The sequence below is a fragment of the Ranitomeya variabilis genome, chromosome 2 (genome assembly GCF_051348905.1).
Source record: "Ranitomeya variabilis isolate aRanVar5 chromosome 2, aRanVar5.hap1, whole genome shotgun sequence".
In the NCBI taxonomy this organism is placed as follows: domain Eukaryota; kingdom Metazoa; phylum Chordata; class Amphibia; order Anura; family Dendrobatidae; genus Ranitomeya; species Ranitomeya variabilis.
Window position 1 is genome coordinate 631679226 of NC_135233.1, and position 19856 is coordinate 631699081.

General features: G+C 43.1%; 1 protein-coding gene across 4 annotated transcripts in view; it reads left to right on the forward strand.

Moving 5' to 3' along the window:
* Positions 1-19856, forward strand: part of TFB1M (transcription factor B1, mitochondrial) — a 205884-nt gene that overhangs the window by 69510 nt on the left and 116518 nt on the right. For 3 of the 4 annotated variants that reach the window (XM_077289058.1, XM_077289059.1, XM_077289061.1), the window contains exon 6: positions 14158-14277. The exons of the other annotated variant lie outside the window; for it this stretch is intronic. In XM_077289058.1, the coding sequence (XP_077145173.1) occupies positions 14158-14277 (120 nt within the window). The remainder of the gene's footprint in view (positions 1-14157; positions 14278-19856) is intronic. 4 annotated transcript variants of the gene reach the window in all.

Consider the following 19856-nt stretch of genomic DNA (forward strand, 5'->3'; position numbering starts at 1 on the left):
CCCAGTCTTGGACTGGAGAGCAATGTCTGTGTTGAGCTGGGGATGTAAGGGTATTCATGGGGACGTACCTTTGGTTTCTATTTCGTCGTCCATTCCCTCTGAAGTCCCTGAGTTCCTCTCTGATTATCAAGACGTCTTTGACGAACCCAAGCTTGGGTCGTTACCTCCGCACCGTGAGTGCGATTGTGCCATAGATTTGATACCGGGTTGTAAATATCCAAAGGGTCGTTTGTTTAATTTGTCTGTGCCGGAACATGCTGCTATGCGGGAATATATAAAGGAGTCTTTGGAAAAGGGACATATTCGTCCATCTTCTTCTCCCTTGGGAGCTGGGTTTTTCTTTGTCTCAAAAAAAGACGGCTCTTTGAGACCATGTATTGATTATCGGCTTCTGAATAAGATCACTGTTAAGTATCAATACCCATTGCCATTGCTTACTGATTTGTTTGCTCGTATAGAGGGTGCTAAGTGGTTCTCTAAAATTGATCTTCGTGGGGCGTATAATTTGGTGCGGATCAGGCAGGGGGATGAGTGGAAGACCGCATTTAATACGCCCGAGGGCCACTTTGAGTATTTGGTCATGCCTTTTGGTCTTTCTAATGCCCCTTCAGTTTTCCAGTCTTTTATGCATGATATTTTCCGCGATTTTCTGGATAAATTTATGATAATATATCTGGATGATATTCTGATTTTTTCTGATGACTGGGACTCTCATGTCCAGCAGGTCAGGAGAGTTTTTCAGGTTCTGCGGTCTAATTCTTTATGTGTGAAGGGGTCTAAGTGCGTTTTTGGGGTCCAGAAAATTTCCTTTTTGGGGTATATTTTTTCTCCCTCTTCCATTGAGATGGATCCCGTCAAGGTGCAAGCTATTTGTGACTGGACTCAGCCCTCCTCTCTTAAGGGTCTTCAGAGATTTTTGGGCTTTGCCAACTTTTACCGCCGATTTATTGCTGGTTTTTCGGATGTCGTTAAACCACTGACTGATTTGACCAGACAAGGCGCTGATGTTGCTAATTGGTCCCCTCATGCTGTAGAGGCCTTTCAGGAGCTTAAGCGCCGTTTTGCCTCTGCCCCTGTGTTGCGTCAGCCTGATGTGAATCTGCCTTTTCAGGTTGAGGTTGACGCTTCGGAGATCGGAGCTGGGGCAGTGTTGTCGCAGAAAGGTTCCGACTGCTCCGTCATTAGGCCTTGTGCCTTCTTTTCTCGCAAATTTTCGCCCGCAGAGCGGAATTATGATGTTGGGAATCGGGAGCTTTTGGCCATGAAGTGGGCGTTTGAGGAGTGGCGCCATTGGCTCGAGGGGGCTAGGCATCAGGTGGTGGTATTGACTGACCACAAAAATTTGATTTATCTTGAGACTGCCAGACGCCTGAATCCTAGACAGGCGCGCTGGTCTTTATTTTTTTCTCGCTTTAATTTTGTGGTGTCATACCTACCGGGTTCTAAGAATGTTAAGGCAGATGCCCTTTCTAGGAGTTTTGACCCGGACTCTCCTGGTAATTCTGAACCCACAGGTATCCTTAGGGAGGGAGTAATTTTGTCGGCCGTTTCTCCTGATCTGCGGCGGTCTTTGCAAGAGTTTCAGGCGGATAGACCGGATCGTTGTCCGCCTGATAGACTGTTTGTTCCGGATGATTGGACCAGCAGAGTCATCTCTGAGGTACATTCTTCTGCATTGGCAGGTCATCCCGGAATTTTTGGTACCAGGGATTTGGTGGCAAGATCCTTCTGGTGGCCTTCCCTGTCACGAGATGTGCGAGTCTTTGTGCAGTCATGTGACGTTTGTGCTCGGGCCAAGTCTTGTAGTTCTCGGGCTAGCGGACTGCTGTTGCCCTTGCCTGTTCCTAAGAGGCCTTGGACACGCATCTCGATGGATTTTATTTCAGATCTGCCTGTTTCCCAGAAGATGTCTGTCATCTGGGTGGTCTGTGACCGTTTCTCTAAAATGGTCCATTTGGTTCCTCTGCCCAAGTTGCCTTCTTCTTCTGAGTTGGTTCCTCTGTTTTTTCAGAATGTTGTCCGATTGCACGGTATTCCTGAGAATATTGTTTCTGACAGAGGTACCCAATTTGTGTCTAGATTTTGGCGGGCATTCTGTGCTAGGATGGGCATAGATTTGTCTTTTTCATCTGCTTTTCACCCTCAGACTAATGGCCAGACCGAGCGGACTAATCAGACCCTTGAGACATATCTGAGGTGTTTTGTCTCTGCTGACCAGGATGATTGGGTTGCTTTTTTGCCATTGGCAGAGTTCGCCCTCAATAATCGGGCCAGTTCTTCCACCTTGGTGTCCCCGTTTTTCTGTAATTCGGGGTTTCACCCTCGATTTTCCTCCGGTCAGGTGGAATCCTCGGATTGTCCTGGAGTGGATGCGGTGGTGGAGAGATTGCATCACATCTGGGGGCAGGTTATGGACAATTTGAAGTTGTCCCAGGAGAAGACTCAGCGTTTTGCCAACCGTCATCGTCGTGTTGGTTCTCGGCTTTGTGTTGGAGATTTAGTGTGGTTGTCTTCTCGTTTTGTCCCTATGAGGGTCTCTTCTCCTAAGTTTAAACCTCGGTTCATCGGCCCTTATAGAATATTGGAGATTCTTAATCCTGTTTCTTTCCGTTTGGACCTCCCTGCGTCCTTTTCTATTCATAACGTTTTTCATCGGTCGTTATTGCGCAGGTATGAGGTACCTGTTGTACCTTCAGTTGAGCCTCCTGCTCCGGTGTTGGTTGAGGGTGAGTTGGAGTACGTTGTGGAGAAAATTTTGGACTCTCGTGTTTCCAGACGGAAACTCCAGTATCTGGTCAACTGGAAGGGTTACGGCCAGGAGGATAATTCTTGGGTCAATGCATCTGATGTTCATGCTTCTGATCTTGTTCGTGCCTTCCATAGGGCTCATCCTGGTCGCCCTGGTGGATCTGGTGAGGGTTCGGTGCCCCCTCCTTGAGGGGGGGGTACTGTTGTGAATTTGGATTCTGGGCTCCCCCGGTGGCCGCTTGTGGAATTGGACTTGTCATCCTCTTTCCTGTTTCACCTGGTTCCATCAGTAGTGGGTGTCGCTATTTAAGCTCATTTCTCTGGTGGTTTCTTGCCGGTCAACAATGTTATCTGATGCCTCTCAGTGCTTGTTCCTGCTTCTAGACAACTACTAGATAAGTTGGACTTTTGTCCATGTTTTGTTTTGCCTATTTGTTCCAGTTCACAGCTGAAGTTTTGTTACTGTGTCTGGAAAGCTCTCGTTGATCAGGGATTGCTACTCTGGCGTTATGAGTTAATGCCAGAGTTTAAGGTAATCTCTGGATGGTGTTTTGTTAGTGTTTTTCTGCTGACCATGAAAGTATACTATCTGTCTTCTGCTATCTAGTAAGCGGACCTCAAATTTGCTAAGACTATTTTCCTGCTGCGTTTGTTGTTTCATCTGAACTCACCGTCATTATATGTGGGGGGCTACTGTCTTCTTTGGAATATTTCTCTAGAGGTGAGCCAGGTCTTATATTTCCATCTGCTAGCTATTTAGGTCTTAGGCCAGAGCTGGGCATCTAGCGATAAATAGGAAATGCTACCTGGCTATTTCTAGTTGCGCGGCAGGCTTAGTTCATGGTCAGTATAGTTCCATCTTCCGAGAGCTTGTCCCTCTATAGGCTTGCTATGATCTCTGCCTGCAGAGATCATGACATAGGTGTATGCAATCATGAGAAAAGCTACTTAAAGTGGCCACTTGCAAGTTGTTCTCCTGTTTGAATCTCCTCTGAAGAGTGGCATCATGGACTCCTCAAAACAACTGTCAAATGATCTGAAAACAAAGATTATTCAACATAGTTGTTCAGGGGAAGGATACAAAAAGCTGTCTCAGAGATTTAACCTGTCAATTTCCACTGTGAGGAACATAGTAAGGAAATGGAAGAACACAGGTACAGTTCTTGTTAAGGCCAAAAGTGGCAGGCCAAGAAAAACATCAGAAAGGCAGAGAAGAAGAATGGTGAGATCAGTCAAGGACAATCCTCAGACCACCTCCAGAGAGCTGCAGCATCAACTTGCTGCAGATGGTGTCACTGTGCATTGGTCAACTATACAACACACTGCACAAGGAGAAGCTGTATGGGAGAGTGATGCGAAAGAAGCCATTTCTGCAAGCATGCCACAAATAGTCAGCTGAGGTATGCAAAAGCACATTTGGAGAAGCTAATTTCTTTTTGGAAGAAGGTCCTGTGGACTGATGAAACCAAGATTGAGTTGTTTGGTCATACAAAAAGGCGTTATGCATGGCGGCAAAAAAACACAGCATTTCAAGAAAAACACTTGCTACCCACAGTAAAATTTCTTGGAGGTTCCATCATGCTTTTGGGCTGTGTGGCCAATTCTGGCACCGGGAATCTTGTTAAAGTTGAGGGACGCATGGATTCCTCTCAGTATCAGCAGATTCTTGACAATAATGTTCATGATTCAGTGACAAAGTTGAAGTTACGCAGGGGATGGATCTTTCAGCAAGACAATGATCCAAAACACCGCTTCAAATCTACTCAGGCATTCATGCAGAGGAACAATTACACTGTTCTGGAATGGCCATCCCAGTCCCCAGACCTGAATATCATTGAACATCTGTGGGATCATTTGAAGAGGGCTGTCCATGCTCGGCGACCATCAAACTTAACTGAACTGGAATTGTTTTGTAAAGAGGAATGGTCAAAAATACCTTCATCCAGGATCCAGGAACTCATTAAAAGATACAGGAAGTGACTAGAGGCTGTTATTTTTGCAAAAGGAGGATCTACTAAATATTAATGTCACTTTTCTGGTGAGGTGCCCATACTTATGCACCTGTCAAATTTTGTTTGAATGCAGATTGCACATTTTCTGTTAACTGTATCAACCCTCCACATGATGAAGAAAAACTAACATATATGGTACAGTGGGAGGAAGACCTAGTCACTACCCTACCTTTAAAAGAATGGCAGCGATGCTGCAATACGCTATCAAGAGCTAGCCACCAGACATCCCTTGTGGAGACATCTTTGAAGGTCTTACATAGAACATATCTTATACCAGTTAGACTCCATGGCATCTATCCAAATGTCTCCGACAGATGCTTTAGAGGGTGTGACTCACTAGAAGACATGAAGCACATCTGATGGGCTTGTCCTTTGGTATCGAATTTATGGCAGAAGGCGAGGTGAGACTCTTGGTGGAACTAATTTTTGGTGGGATACTTCAATAAACCCCTCTGTTTTTTTTCTTTGAATGAAACATCCGAACTTCAATGACTTTCACAGATTGGTTAATTTTCTGTTCATGGCCACCAAAATCCACATAGCGGCTAAGTGGAGGTCTCCCTCATTATCTATGACTTCGGTGAGAGATAGGATGAATACCATCATTCTATATGAACATATGGAAGCCACTAGAACTGATAGGTGGGACCCTTTTTTACAATTTGGAATCCTTGGATAGAATTAGACTCGAATGCACAGTTGAACCTGGCACTACGTTTATCTCCCTGATACAGGAAGTCACATAGGTTCCCTGAGAGATGGTTTATAAGAGCTAAGGAAGGCTTAATCACTCGATCCTGATAAAGTAGACCAGATTATAAATTATAACTACCTACCATCTAGCTTAACTCATATTTATGTTTTACGTGTGATCCAACTCGATTACTTTTGTGACACTGATATCGCGAGTGATTGAAAATGCTATCTGCTAAATAGAAATTACACTATGGATTATCAGTATGTCTCCCTCTCTTACTTCCCTACCCCTCCCTCTGTCTGATCTTCTGTCACTGTTCACGGGGTGGATACCCTTATCATCCCCACCACTCACACCAATTTGTCATAAACAGGGGTTGTTTGGTTGCCCCTGGTTCCTTTCTGAAGGGGATTTATCTATATCCCACTTCCCAGTTCCGGTTTGGAACTTGCAGCTCTCTGACGCCTCCCTTACCCTCAGGTCAGACAGGGTACTGCACCTAGGATAATTAGTCACCAGAAAGGCTGCCTTACTTTGTACTGGCTAATGGGCAAACTGCAGCGAGGGCAATATAACTACTTCCACTCATAAGAACAACACAATGATCAGGATGTTCACCACGTCAGGTGGGGTTTTTAATTATAAACACGGCGTAGATACATGACCCACTTACGGAGAAATCTGCTCCTTGCAACTTGTTGGGTTTAGCTTCTAGCGATTTTAGTGAGTTATAGATTGGACATCCGGAATATGTAATCCTTATATCTCTAGCCCTGATCGGTGCCAGTATGCATAACGTTAAAAGATCAAAAGAGTCTCATGCAATTTGGGAAGTGCCTGTACCAGTTTTGGCTGGCTTTAGGCAGGAAGGGGAATGAAGGGTTTTGACAGAGACTGACTTTGCAGCACAAGAGCCATAAAAATTCCTCAGGGAATGTTGTTGGCTGGTCTCAGCCAAATGTTGCTGGGAGTTCCTTGTGTGTAATTGAAGTAATCAGAACTTCTTCCTATTTCCTGACATCTTCCTATATGTAAAAGTTGTATTTGTGAGTTATTATGGAAATTATCATTCATATCTCCCCTGTGTGGAGGGGTATTATCAAACAGTTGTACACTTTTATTGCCATGTTTCTAAAATAAAATGTTTTATTGAAACTAAACACTATGGGGAGCATCTGCTGTAATTTGCCATGAAAGCCCAGTGTACTTCTAGCTCATATTACTACAGCTGTAAATGTGGGCGGGGTCTGCTCACGTGTGTGTGTGTGTGTGTGTGTGTGTGTGTGTGTGTTTGTGTGACGTCACTCCTCCCCTCCCCTTCCCTTCTGAGTGTTTGCAAAAGGATAAGGGAAGATGTAGTTTAGGATCACAGTGAGGATACATTTTGGTGTATGCAAAGTGATATTAACATGTGGAAAGTGTCAGTTAGGATGGCAAGCGGAGCTGATTCTGTTAATTGGTGCTGCTCGCCGTATCATATGTTGGGGTTAGATACTCTTAAGTGTATTAAATGCTGTGATTTGATATATGAACTGTATCATACACTGGTGTTCGATACAGAGATCAGTGTAGTGTATCACATGTTGTCATGGGGATACCGCAACGGAGCTGAGTCAGAAGACCGTAGCGTCTGGTCGTTCCTACTAGGCTGAGAAGAAGCACTTCTCCGGTGTATTAAACGTGTTTATTTCTTCCAGCAGAACAGGGGTTAATCGGCCATATTGGAAAACTCCCACATTCAGCTGTGCTCGGTTAGCCACTCCTTTTCCCTACAAAATCTGGGCTCCATTACCTAGTCATCATCAGTGTTAGCAATTTGCTGCTTGATCTTGGAGTGGGAGAAGCTGTTGTTGTGAAGGAGAGCTGGAGGAGTTTATTAGCGACTGTTGGCTGATTTTGTCACTTGGAAATTCCTTATCCTTCCCTGTTTTACTTTATTTCCCCTCCCTACACACTCTGGTGAATACCTCTGTTATATGTGAGTGTATATTTTGTGTGTATAGAGTTTTCAGTTTACCCTTGTCCTCGTCACCCTGTCTTTCGGGTTGGTGTACTGCGGTACACAGTAGCGCCTCTCTTCCCCGGGTTGGGGAAGGGGAGAGACTTAGGTATGTTCTAGGATATAAAGCAAGGGTAGAGGCCCCAGCATCTTTGCCATCTGAAGTTTCACGGGGAACAGGGCAAACTTGGGCACCCCCTGGTGTTAGGGCCAGGAAAGATGCCCCCTGGTCCCAGGTCACTCATCAGTCGAATCGTGACACATGATGGGATTAGATACAGGCAGGGTAAAGGACTTGTAATGAATTGGGAGGATGCAGAGGATGTTAAGTACCTGATAACATCTTATCCCATCCCCAAATTCATTAGAATGCTATCAAGGACTTATAATGAATGGGGGGACACTGGACAGGGATTAAGACTATGTGCAAATGTTCACGATTTGCAGGAGAAAATTCTACTGCATGTCCTAATATGTTGGCAGAAAGCATGATGCATAAAATACATTTTGGCCATGTTTTTGAATTGAATTTGTTGCATATTTTCCCCCACTCACTAGTGTGGGTGAAATATGCTGCAAGAATTGATATTATGCAGATTTTAATCTGCAAGGAGTCTGATCCGATTTTGAGGATCAGAATAGGACATACTCAATGTGTCTGTAAAATCGGTCAGCACACCAAAACTGCACACGGATAGAGGAATGTAGCCTTATTATGTATAGCACAGTCCCTTAGTATATTGTGTACTCACGTATTGTGTGTAGCGCAGTCCTTAGTTACATACAGTAGGTTCCTTTTTATTATGTGTAACACCGTCCCTTATTGCGTACCGTCTTCTCTAGTAACGTATGGGGCGTTCCCTTATTATATAGCTTCTTCTGCTGTTATGTTCAGTGCTGTCCCTTAAATAGTGTACTCTTGTTATTCACAGCTCCCTCTTTTATAACATAGTCCTCTCTTTTTAGATATAAAATGACTGCTGATGGAGCAGCACAAGACCAGTCCATCAGCTGCTCCATTAGAAAAGACTCTTTCCCATGCTTCATCATCAATCATTGCATTATATATCTAATAGGAGAGGACGGTGTGTAATAAAAAAACAGGGCTCTATATGATCTGATATGTAAGGGACAGCACTGTACATAATGAGAGGGCATTGTGTAATTAGGGACGGTGATATACATAATAAAAGAGACTATGTAAGATATACAGCTCTGGCAAAACTTAAGAGACCACTGCAAAATTTACAGTATAATCTTTAATAATCTTCCGAGTATGTCTGATTTTTCTCTTTATAGGTATATTTTTGAGTAAAATGTCAATTGTTCTTTTATTGTATAAACTACTGACAACATGTCTCTGAAGTTCGAAGCAATACATTTTGTATATAATTTTCTGAAAATGAGAAATGGTCAAAATAACAAAAAAATTGCTTTGCTTGCATACCTCAAATAATAAAAAAAAACAAGTTCATAATCATTTAGAAACAACAATACTAGTGTTTTAACTCAGGAAGAGTTCAGAAATCAATATTTTGTGGAATAGCCATGATTTTTACCTTACCACTAACAACCTAAGTGGTTTGTAGAGGAAATACATAGGAGACACGGTTAAGATAACAAAACACGTAGTTTATTAACAACAAATATTAGTGGCATTTAAAACATAACTGGTACAGACCCAAACCCAACAGGACATTTTACACAATATTGTCCTGCCATGCCACACGTCCAATATCAGAATAAAAAAAGGCAGCAAATTGATTCCGCATGTGGCCAAGTTCAACAGTTGACCGCAGCGGGTGATGCTGGTAATCTGGCAATGGGTTTGCAACTGGTTCATCCAGTTCAATGTTGGGTAACTCCTTAGCCATAATGTAATTGTGGAGAACCACACAGGCTTTGACCACCTCATCAACTGTCTCCATTTTTAGATTAATGGCTGTTGCAAGAATGCGCCAATATGAGACTAGAATCCCAAAGGTACACTGTACTGTTCTTCGGGCCCTGGTCAGTCTGTAGTTAAAGATCCTTTTAGTGTGGTTCAAGTCCTGACTGGAATATGGCTTCAGTAGGTTTTCACCTACTGTTAGGGAGAGGTCGTGACCGTGGAAAACTAAATTTTTTGCCATACACACGTCGGCCCATATCAGAGTTCTTGAAAGTCTGGGAATCGTTGTCATGGCCAAAAGCTCCAATATCCACGGCGATGAAGCGACAGTCCGAATCTGCTATTGCCATGAGCACAACAGAAAAATATTTTTGTAGTTGAAGTACTCCGATCCAGTTCTGGCGGGTTTGGTAATGCGTATGTGCTATCCATCCACCGCACCCAAACAGTTGGGGAAATCACACACACTCCAGAATTTCTCTGCAATTACCATCCACATGTCCTCGGTGGGTAGGGGTATAAATTCATCCTGGAGAACGTTCCACAAAGCCCGGCAGGCAGGGTGGAAATTCCAAGCCGGTACTGGAAGTGGAGGGATGATAAGCTCTCTCCGGGTTGCCAGAAATCTGTAATAAAATAAATAAAAAATAAATTACAATCAATTCTATTTATGGTGTTGTTCTGCTAAAGACATAAAGGAAAATACAAAGAATGCATGTCAGGTTAATAATAATTATGACTGGCATTTGTTTATAATTATTACGTACCTTAATGTAACCAGGAGACGATCCTCTGCAGGAATCGCTCTACGGAGCTGGGTGTCCTGTCTCCGGATGGTTCCTTGGACACGACCAAGCAAATCCCCAAAAGAGTCTTGCTACATCCGGGTATATTCCGGGAATTAGTCCGGGTTGGCATTAAGCTCACCATATAGCGTGTGATAGGCTTCATGGCTCTCCCGGAGTTCGATAATGGGGTGTCTCCAAAAACGCTGACGCCGTGTCCTTCTCTGTCTTTCTCGATTTCATTGTTGCTCCCAAGCAAATGCACAGGCAAGAAACAGCTTAATGCTTAAATCCAGGTTGAAATAAAAGCTCTCCATGCGAAGATCTATCATGACACAGGATACAGTAGCAAACTGTTAACATTTCAGCAGATATCCCATAATACACGCCCTCTGTAGTCCCATTGGCGGTGTCTGGTTATCTAGATTTTTCTCCTGTGAAATTTTCCACCATGCGCACAAAAAACGCAAACGCATGCAAAAGCATGAAAACACCGCATTTTTTAAACCGCATGCGTTACCATATGCGTCTAAAATACGCTGCGTTTGTACGTGTTTCCATGCGGTTTTTCCTTCATTTGCAGTTGCGGATTAAACGCCTCGGATTCTAACGCAAATGTGAAACTAGCCTAAGCTAGGGAACGCCTGCCAGGACACAGCTCTCTTCCCTCGTGTGGTTGAAATCTCATAGGTCATATGCCTCCAGGCATCTGTTTTTCTATTCCATAGAGTCACTACTTAGGCTTCAGTCCACATCTGTGTAGAGCTAGTTTTTGGTATTTCAGGTGGCAGTTGAATTGATGAAATGCTGTTCATTCTTCTGCAATACTGGTATTAGTTTGCCCATCACATGGACTGCTTTAGGAAGTTCCATGGTTCCTGTGTTTTCAAAAGAAGCGGCCAAAAATTGAAGATTTTTTTTGGTACTCATAATAAAATCACTTACTGTTAGCCAATCACTTACTGTTAGCCTTCATGAGGGTATACAGCAACCTCCATTGTTGGGGTCTTTTAATTCTATTAATTCTATTCCTTCTACTGCTTTTGCACTAACTGAATAACTGGGTGCTGACTGGCCAGGAGTAAGGAGGAACCAACTTTCTTTCTAAGAGGTATTCTTAGTCTCCGTCTCCAGGAGGCAGCATATAATCCATAATTTTTTGTGCTACTGTGAAGGCTACAAAAAAGAGATTTTACAGCGAGTACCAAAAATCATCATTTTCAAAAAATCTTGCATTTACAGGCTTTGGCACAAGAACAGTTTTTGAACATGAAAATATCAGGCTGCATGTTGCTTGTGTTACAATGAGCAACTTGCTTAACCTAAATTTGCTAACAAGGCCTAGAGCATCTCCACTCTTAACTCCAATTGAGAACATCTGGGGCATTATTTTACAGCATTTGGAAAGGGAGCTGCCAGCAGCTGATCTTGATGATTTATGTGCTCAGGTGCATTCAGTGTGGCAGACCATTTCTCAGACAACCATTAAATGTAAGTGTCTTTTTTTTCTGTGTGTGGCATTCATAGAATCATAGAATGTTAGAGTTGGAAGGGACCTCCAGGATAATCGTGTCCAACCCCCTGCTCAATGCAGGATTCACTAAACCATCTCAGACCGGTGTCTGTCCAGTCTGTTTGAAGACCTTCACTGAAAGGACAACTTACCACCTCTCATGGCTGCCTGTTCCACTCATTGATCACCCTCACTGTCAAAAAGGTTTTTTTAATATCTAATGTATATCTTCTCCCTTTCAGTTTTATTCCATTGCTCCTCGTGTTTCCATGTGCAAATGAGAATAATGATGATCCCTCTACACTGTGACATCCCTTTAGATATTTGTAGACAGCTATTAAGTCTCCTCTTAGCCTTCTTTGAGCAAGTTAAACATTCCCAGATCGTTTAACCGTTCCTTGTAGGACATAGCTTGCAGTCCTCTATCCATCCCTGTAGCTTTTCTCAGAACTTGCTCCAGTTTTTCAATGTCTTTTTTAAAATGTGGCGCCCAGAACTGGACATAGTATTCCAGATGAGGCCGACCAAGGAGCAGTAGAGGGGGATAATTACTTCACGTGATCTAAACGCTATGATTCTCTTAGGCTAGGTTCACATTAGCGTTTGTGTGCGCAGCGTATCATCTGCATGCCAAAACGCATGTTGACGCAGCGTTTTTTATCCGCATGATCTTACGCCTGACGGCAAAACAACGCTGCGTGTGCATGCGTTTGCGTTGTTTATGCGCATGCGTTTGCGTTGTTTATGCGCATGCGTACGGTATTTCCCAATGGGCGTGGCTTGTGGGATTTCTATATATAGAGACACTGAACAGATGAAATCCTCTTCTTTTGATGCTGTATCCTGCTTCAAGATGGATCTTAACGTGGAGAGCTTCAATCTGAATCTGGATTTATCATTGAAATTGGCTTTTGCTTCTGCTGTGGCTTGTGAGGAAGAAAGGAGAAGAGAAAGACGGAGAAGACGTCGTCGCTATTGGTAACACCTCATTGTTGAAGTCTGAGAGAGCCTCTATGTTGGATGACTATGCGACATAGATGTGAAGTAGCTCTAAAAAACTGTGGGTAACAGCTAAATATTAGTTTAGTGATTCACAGCAATGCTAAATCCACAGAATAAAGTACATATTTATATAAAGTGAGTTTGTAAAGAAAAATGCAGACACTGCTATATTTTAGACCAGCCCAATGGTCATTTTTGGTATTTTCTGTAAAGTAGTTCAAATAATTTTCATTTCTCTTCATGTTTTGAGTTAGAGAACAGTGAACAATGTTCCCAATGTATGGAAATAAAAACTAGTGTACCGATTTTGTGATTAACTCATGGTTTTGAACACACTGCTATTGTTTTGAACACTACTGTATGTGCTCAACAGTTCTAGGTTTTTCGTTGTCAGATTTTTGGCTTTAAAATGCGCCAAGAATGTTCTATTGATGAAAGGTCTGGCCTGCAGGAGAGCAGCGAATCATCCAAACTCTTCAGTGAAGCCATGCTGTTGTGATGGATGCAGTATGTAGTTTAGCATTGCCCTGCTGAGATATGCAGTGCCTTTCCTGAAATATACATTGTCCGGATGGGAGCTTATTTTGCTGTAAAATCTCTAATTCTCAGCATTGTGAGTACCTTTCAAGATGTGTAAGCAGGATAGTCACACTCCTTTTGAGTCCTCATGACTTTAAATTTTGATTCATCTAACCATAGTACAATTTTCTATTTCGTCTCGGTCCAACACCCCACAAGTGTTCTATCGGATTAAGGTCCGGGGATTGCACTGGCCTAATCCCAATTTTGTTGGACTGGAACAATGATTTTGCTTGCTTACTGGCGTGTTTAGGGTCGTTATCTTGTTGAAATTTCAAGGGCATATCCTCTTCAGCGTAAGGCAACATGACCTCTTGAAGTATTTTAATATATTTGAACTGGTCCATGATCCCTGGTAGTCGGTAAATAGGTCTGGCGCCATAGTAAGAGAAACCTATCCATATCATGATCCTTGCACCACCATGCTTCACTGTCTTCACAGTGTACTGTGGCCTGAATGCTGAGTTTGGGAGTCGTCTGACGAACTGTCTGCCGCCCTTGGACCCAAAAAGAACAATTTTACTTTCATCCGTCCGCAGGAAGTGTTTACAGAGCTAGAATTAAAACGACACTGCTCCTTACTGCTGTAAAACGCCCACCATGTTGTGCTGCTTCTGGTCATGTATTACATAGAGACATTAGAGCAGGAATCCCTTTTATCTCTACGTACTGTGTTTGGGAGCCATCATAGAAGTTAGTCTCCACCCAGTAGCTCAGGGTAAACTGACAATTAAAACTGGATCCTGCAGAAGTGAAAACTGGTGAAAGATGGAGGATAATAATTCATATAATAATTAAAAATAGTGTTATTTCTTTCTTACTAATAGCTTATTCTGATTTCTGAGCAATCACTTGAACTATCAATTCTTGAGTTAAACGTGATATTAAAGTATTCTTCGTATATAAAAAATGCTTCTTACATTATTTTCAGAGGATGACAGCGCCCACTGGTGGTAAACAGAGGAGTAGACTGTCGATTATGACTCAGTATCTCTGCGAAGTCAAACATTGCTTTAGTATTCCTGGTCGAGCCTTTGTCCCAAAACCTGAGGTATGATGCTGTATGTTTTAAAGGGATTATGTGGAATGTATGTAGGGTTCACCAATATGTAGTTACGATAACATTTTGCCTCTATTCTAGTGATTGGTGGGGAGGACTCTTTTAAGGTTGACTGCCTTCTCTTCATTATGATTATGGCAATTCTTAGTGCCCATTTGCCGCCGGGTGTCAGCTGATTCCGAAAGCTAAGACCCGGCACTCCGTGCTGGAGCGGTACTTGCACTACTCTCGGCACTTTAACCCCTTCATGACCCAGCCTATTTTGACCTTAATGTATATATAACTTAGCACTCAACTTGGGATGCTTGAGCAGAGGAATTTATTTAGAAGTATACACACGCAATATGTGTATACTGCAAAATAAATTCCTCTGTTCAAGCATCCCAAGTTGAGTGCTAAGTTATATGTAGATTAAGTGTATGGCGTGGGAGCCTAACTTTAGCACCACTTTGTAGCTGTGCTCACGGTGTTTTTTTCACATATTTTGACCTTAATGACCTGGCCATTTTTTGCATTTCTGACCAGTGTCCCTTTATGGGTTAATAACTCGGGAATGCTTCAACAGATCCTAGCGGTTCTGATACTGTTTTTTCGTGACATATTGGGCTTCATGTTAGTGGTAAATTTAGGTCGATCATTTTTGCATTTATTTGTGAAAAAAATGGAAATTTGACTAAAATTTTGAAAATTTCGCAATTTTAAAATTTTGAATTTTTATTCTGTTAAACCAGAGAGTTATGTGACACAAAATAGTTAATAAATAGCATTACCCACATGTCACACATCAGCACAATTTTGGAAACAACATTTTTTTTTAGCTAGGAAGTTATAAGGGTTACAATTTGACCAGCGATTTCTCATTTTTACAACAAAATTTACAAAACCATTTTTTTTAGGGACCACCTCACATTTGAAGTCAGTTTGAGGGGTGTATATGGCCGAAAACACCCCAAAATGACACCATTCTAAAAACTGCACCCCTCAAGGTGCTCAAAACCACATTCAAGAAGTTTATTAACCCTTCATGTGCTTCACAGCAGCAGAAGCAACATGTTAGGAAAAAATGAACATTTAACTTTTTAGTCACAAAAATGATCTTTTAGCAACAATTTTTTTTCCCAAGGGTAAAAGGAGAAACTGGACCCCAAAAGTTATTGTACAATTTGTCCTGAGTACTCAGATACCCCATATGTGGGGGGGAGCCACTGTTTGAGCGCACGACAGGGCTCGGAAGGGAAGGAGCGCCATTTGACTTTTTCAATGAAAAATTGGCTCCAATCTTTAGCGGACCCATGTCGCGTTTGGGGAGCCCCTGTGTACCTAAAGATTGGAGTTCCCCACAAGTGACCCCATTTTGGAAACTAGACTTCCCCAAGGAGCTTATCTAGATGCATAGTGAGCACTTTGAACCCCCAGGTGCTTCACAAAGTGATCCGTAAAAATGAAAACGTACTTTTTTTTTCACATAAAATTTCTTTTAGCCTCAATTTTTTCATTTTTACATGGGCAACAGGATAAAATGGATTCTAAAATGTGTTGGGCAATTTCTCCTGAGTACAACGATACCTCACATGTGGGGGTAAACCACTGTTTGGGCACACAGCAGGGCTCGGAAGGGAAGGAGCGCCATTTGACTTTTTGAATGAAAAATTAGCTCCAATAGTTAGCGGATACCATGTCGCGTTTGCAGAGCCCCTGATATGACTAAACAGTAGAAACCCCCACCAAGTGACCCAATTTGGAAACTAGACCCCCCCAAGGAACTTATCTAGATGTGTGGTGAGCACTTTGAACCCTCAAGTGCTTTACAGAAGTTTATAACGCAGAGCCGTGAAAATAAAAAAAACATTTTTCTTTCCTCCAAAAATTATTTTTTAGCAAGCATTTTTTTATTTTCACAAGGGTAACAGGAGAAATTGGACCCCAAAAGTTGTTGTCCAGTTTGTCCTGAGTACACTGATACCCCATATGTGGGGGGGGAACCACTGTTTGTGCACACGTCGGGGCTCGGAAGGGAAGTAGTGACGTTTTGGAATGCAGACTTTGATATAATGGTCTGTGGGCATCATGTTACGTTTGCAGAGCCCCTGATGTGCCTAAACAGTAGAAACCCCCAACAAGTGACCCCATTTTAGAAAATAGACCCCCCCATGGAACTTATCTAGATGTGTAGTGAGCACTTTTTACCCCCAAGCGCTTCACAGAAGTTTATAACGCAGAGACGTGAAAATAAAAAATCTTTTTCTTTTCCTCAAAATTGATTTTTTTAGACCGCAATTGTTTATTTTCACAAGGGTAACAGGAGAAATTGGACCCCAAAAGTTGTTGTCCAGTTTGTCCTGAGTACGCTGGTACCCCATATGTGTGGGTAAAACACTATTTGGGCACACGTCGGGGCACTGAAGGAAGTAGTGACATTTTGAAATGCAGACTTTGATGGAATGGTCTGCGGGCGTCATGTTACATTTGCAGAGCCCCCTGATGTGTCTAAACAGTAGAAACCCACACAAGTGACCACATTTTGGAAAATAGACCCCCCAAGGAACTTGTCTAGATGTGTGGTGAACACTTTGAACTCCCAAGTGCTTCACAGAATTTTATAACGTAGAGCCGTGAAAATAAAAAATCATTTTTTTTCCCCACAAAAATAAATTTTTAGCCTCCAATTTTTTATTTTCCCAAGGGTAGCAGGAGAATTTAGACCCCCAAAGTTGTTGTGCAATTTTTCCTGAGTATGCTGATACCCCATATGTTTGGGTAAACCACTGCTTGGGCGCACGTCGGGGCTTGGAAGGGAGGCAGCACCATTTGACTTTTTGAACACAAGATTGGCTGGAATCAATGGTGTCGCCATGTCGCGTTTGGGACCCCCTGTTGTGCCTAAACAGTGGAAACCCCTCAATTCTAACTCCAACACTAACCCCAACACACCCCTAATCCCAACCCTAACCATAACCCTAATCACAACCCTAACCACAGCACACCCCTAACCCTAATCCCAACCCTAAGCATAACCCTAACCCCAACACACCCCTAATCCCAACCCTAACCACAAGCCTAACCCTAACCCCAACACACCCCTAATCTTAACCCTAATTCCAACCCCAACTCTAATCCCAACCCTAACTCTAATTCCAACCCTAAGGCTATGTGCCCACATTGCAGATTTGTGTGCAGATTTTTCCCACCGTTTTTGAAAAGTCTGCAGGTAAAACACACTGCATTTTACCTGCGTATTTCACCTGCGGTTTTACACCTGCGGATTCCTATTGAGGAGCAGGTGTAAAAAGCTGCGGAATCCGCAAAAGAATTGACATGCTGCGGAAAATACAACTCAGCGTTTCCGCGCGGTATTTTCCGCACCATGGGCACAGCGGATTTGGTTTTCCATAGGTTTACATGGTACTGTACAACGCATAGAAAACTGCTACGAATCCGGAGCGGCCAATCCGCACCGTGTGCACATACCCTAATTCCAACTTTAATTACTATTTTTTATTTTATCACTGTGATAGGTTGTATCACAGTGATCAAAATGTACCTCGGAAATTAATGAATCTGCCGGCCGGCAGATTCGACGGGCGCACTGCGCATGCGCCCACCGTTTTTGGAAGATGGCAGCGCCCATCGCTAAAGACCGCTGGCATCGGGAGGGACGCCAGGACTTGGGAGGCACAGAGGGGGTGAGATCGGACAGCGGCGGGGGGGGGGACAGAGGACAGGACAGGGGGATGGATGTTAGGACGGGGGGCGGAGGACAGGACGGAGGGGAGAGGAGGGCTGACGGCGGCAGCTGTTGTGAATTCTGCTCTTGGGCTCCCTCCGGTGGTTTTGAGTGGAACTGCTGCTCCTTGGATTTAGCAGTCAGCAGCTGCTTCCACTGATCGTCTTTCTGGCTCGGCTATTTATCCTGGCTCTATCCTTCAGCCTGGGCCAGTTGTCAATGGTTCCTGCTTGGATTCACATCTCTGCTTGGATTTCCCTGATATTCTGATCAGTTCAGCAAAGATAAGTCCTTGCTTGTTCTTTTGCTGTCCACATATTGTGGACTTAATCGTTCAGCTCTTTCTATGTTTTTTCTTGTCCAGCTTGTCAATATGGATTTATTCAGTTAAGCTGGAAGCTCTGGGAAGCAGATTTACCCTCCACACCTTTAGTCAGGTGTGGAGATTTTTGTATACTCTGTGGTGGATTTTTCTAGTTTTTTATACTGACCGCACAGTATTCTGTCCTGTTCTATCTATCTAGCTAGACTGGCCTCCTTTGCTACATTCTGATTTCATTCTGCGTATGTCATTTCCCTCTCCACTCACAGTCAATATTTGTGGGGGGCTGCCTTTCCTTTGGGGATTTTCTCTGAGGCAAGATAGCTTTCCTGTTTCCATCTTTAGGGGTAGTTAGTCCTCCGGCTGTGACGAGGTGTCTAGGGAGTGACAGGAACATCCCACGGCTACTTCTAGTGTTGTGATAAGCTCAGGAACTGCGGTTAGTACAGGTACCACCTCCTCCAGAGCTCGTCCTATGTTGCTCCTAAACCACCAGTTCATAACAGGCAGCAGATCGCCGCTGTCAGTCGGTGGCGGGGGTGGATCGGAGTCTCCAGCCGTGGCCGATGATATTGCAGCATCGGCCATGGCTGGATTGTAATATTTTTATCAAGTTTCACTGGTGAAATATTACAAATTGCTCTGATTGGTTGTTTCACTTACAACAGCCAATCAGAGCGATCATAGCCACGTGGGGGCAAAGCCACCCCCCCTGGGCTGAAGTACCACTCCCCCTGTTCCTGTAGGTCGGGTGAAATTACAGTTAACCCTTTCACCCGACCTGCAGGAACGTGATCATTCTGTGACACAGCATATGCGTCACAGGTCGGATTGGCACCGACTTTCATGACGCATACGCTGTGTCACAGGTCGGGAAGGGGTTAATCCCCTAAATACTGCGATCCCTAGTGATCACATCTTTTAGCAGGCATGTAGAGAGAGGGAGTTCTGACAGTTCTAATGAATTGCAATGCTGTTGCATTGCAATTCATTAGAACTGTAATCAGACTGCAAAAAGTGAAAGTATCATAGAGGGGGAAAAAGTAAGAAAAAATTGTAAAAATATTTTTTTAAATCACATAATAATAAAATATATTATAGTACAGACCAAAAGTTTGGACACACCTTCTCATTTAAAGATTTTTCTGTATTTTCATGACTATGAAAATTGTAAATTCACACTGAAGGCATGAAAACTATGAATTAACACATGTGGAATTATATACTTAACAAAAAAGTGTGAAACAACTGAAAATATGTCTTATATTCTAGGTTCTTCAAAGTAGCCACCTTTTGCTTTGATGTCTGCTTTGCACACTCTTGGCATTCTCTTGATGAGCTTCAAGTGGTAGTCACCGGAAATGGTTTTCACTTCACAGGTGTGCCCTGTCAGGTTTAATAAGTGCTATTTATTGCCTTATAAATGGGGTTGGGACCATCAGTTGTGTTGAGCAGAAGTCTGGTGGACACACAGCTGATAGTCCTACTGAACAGACTGTTAGAATTTGTATTATGGCAAGAAAA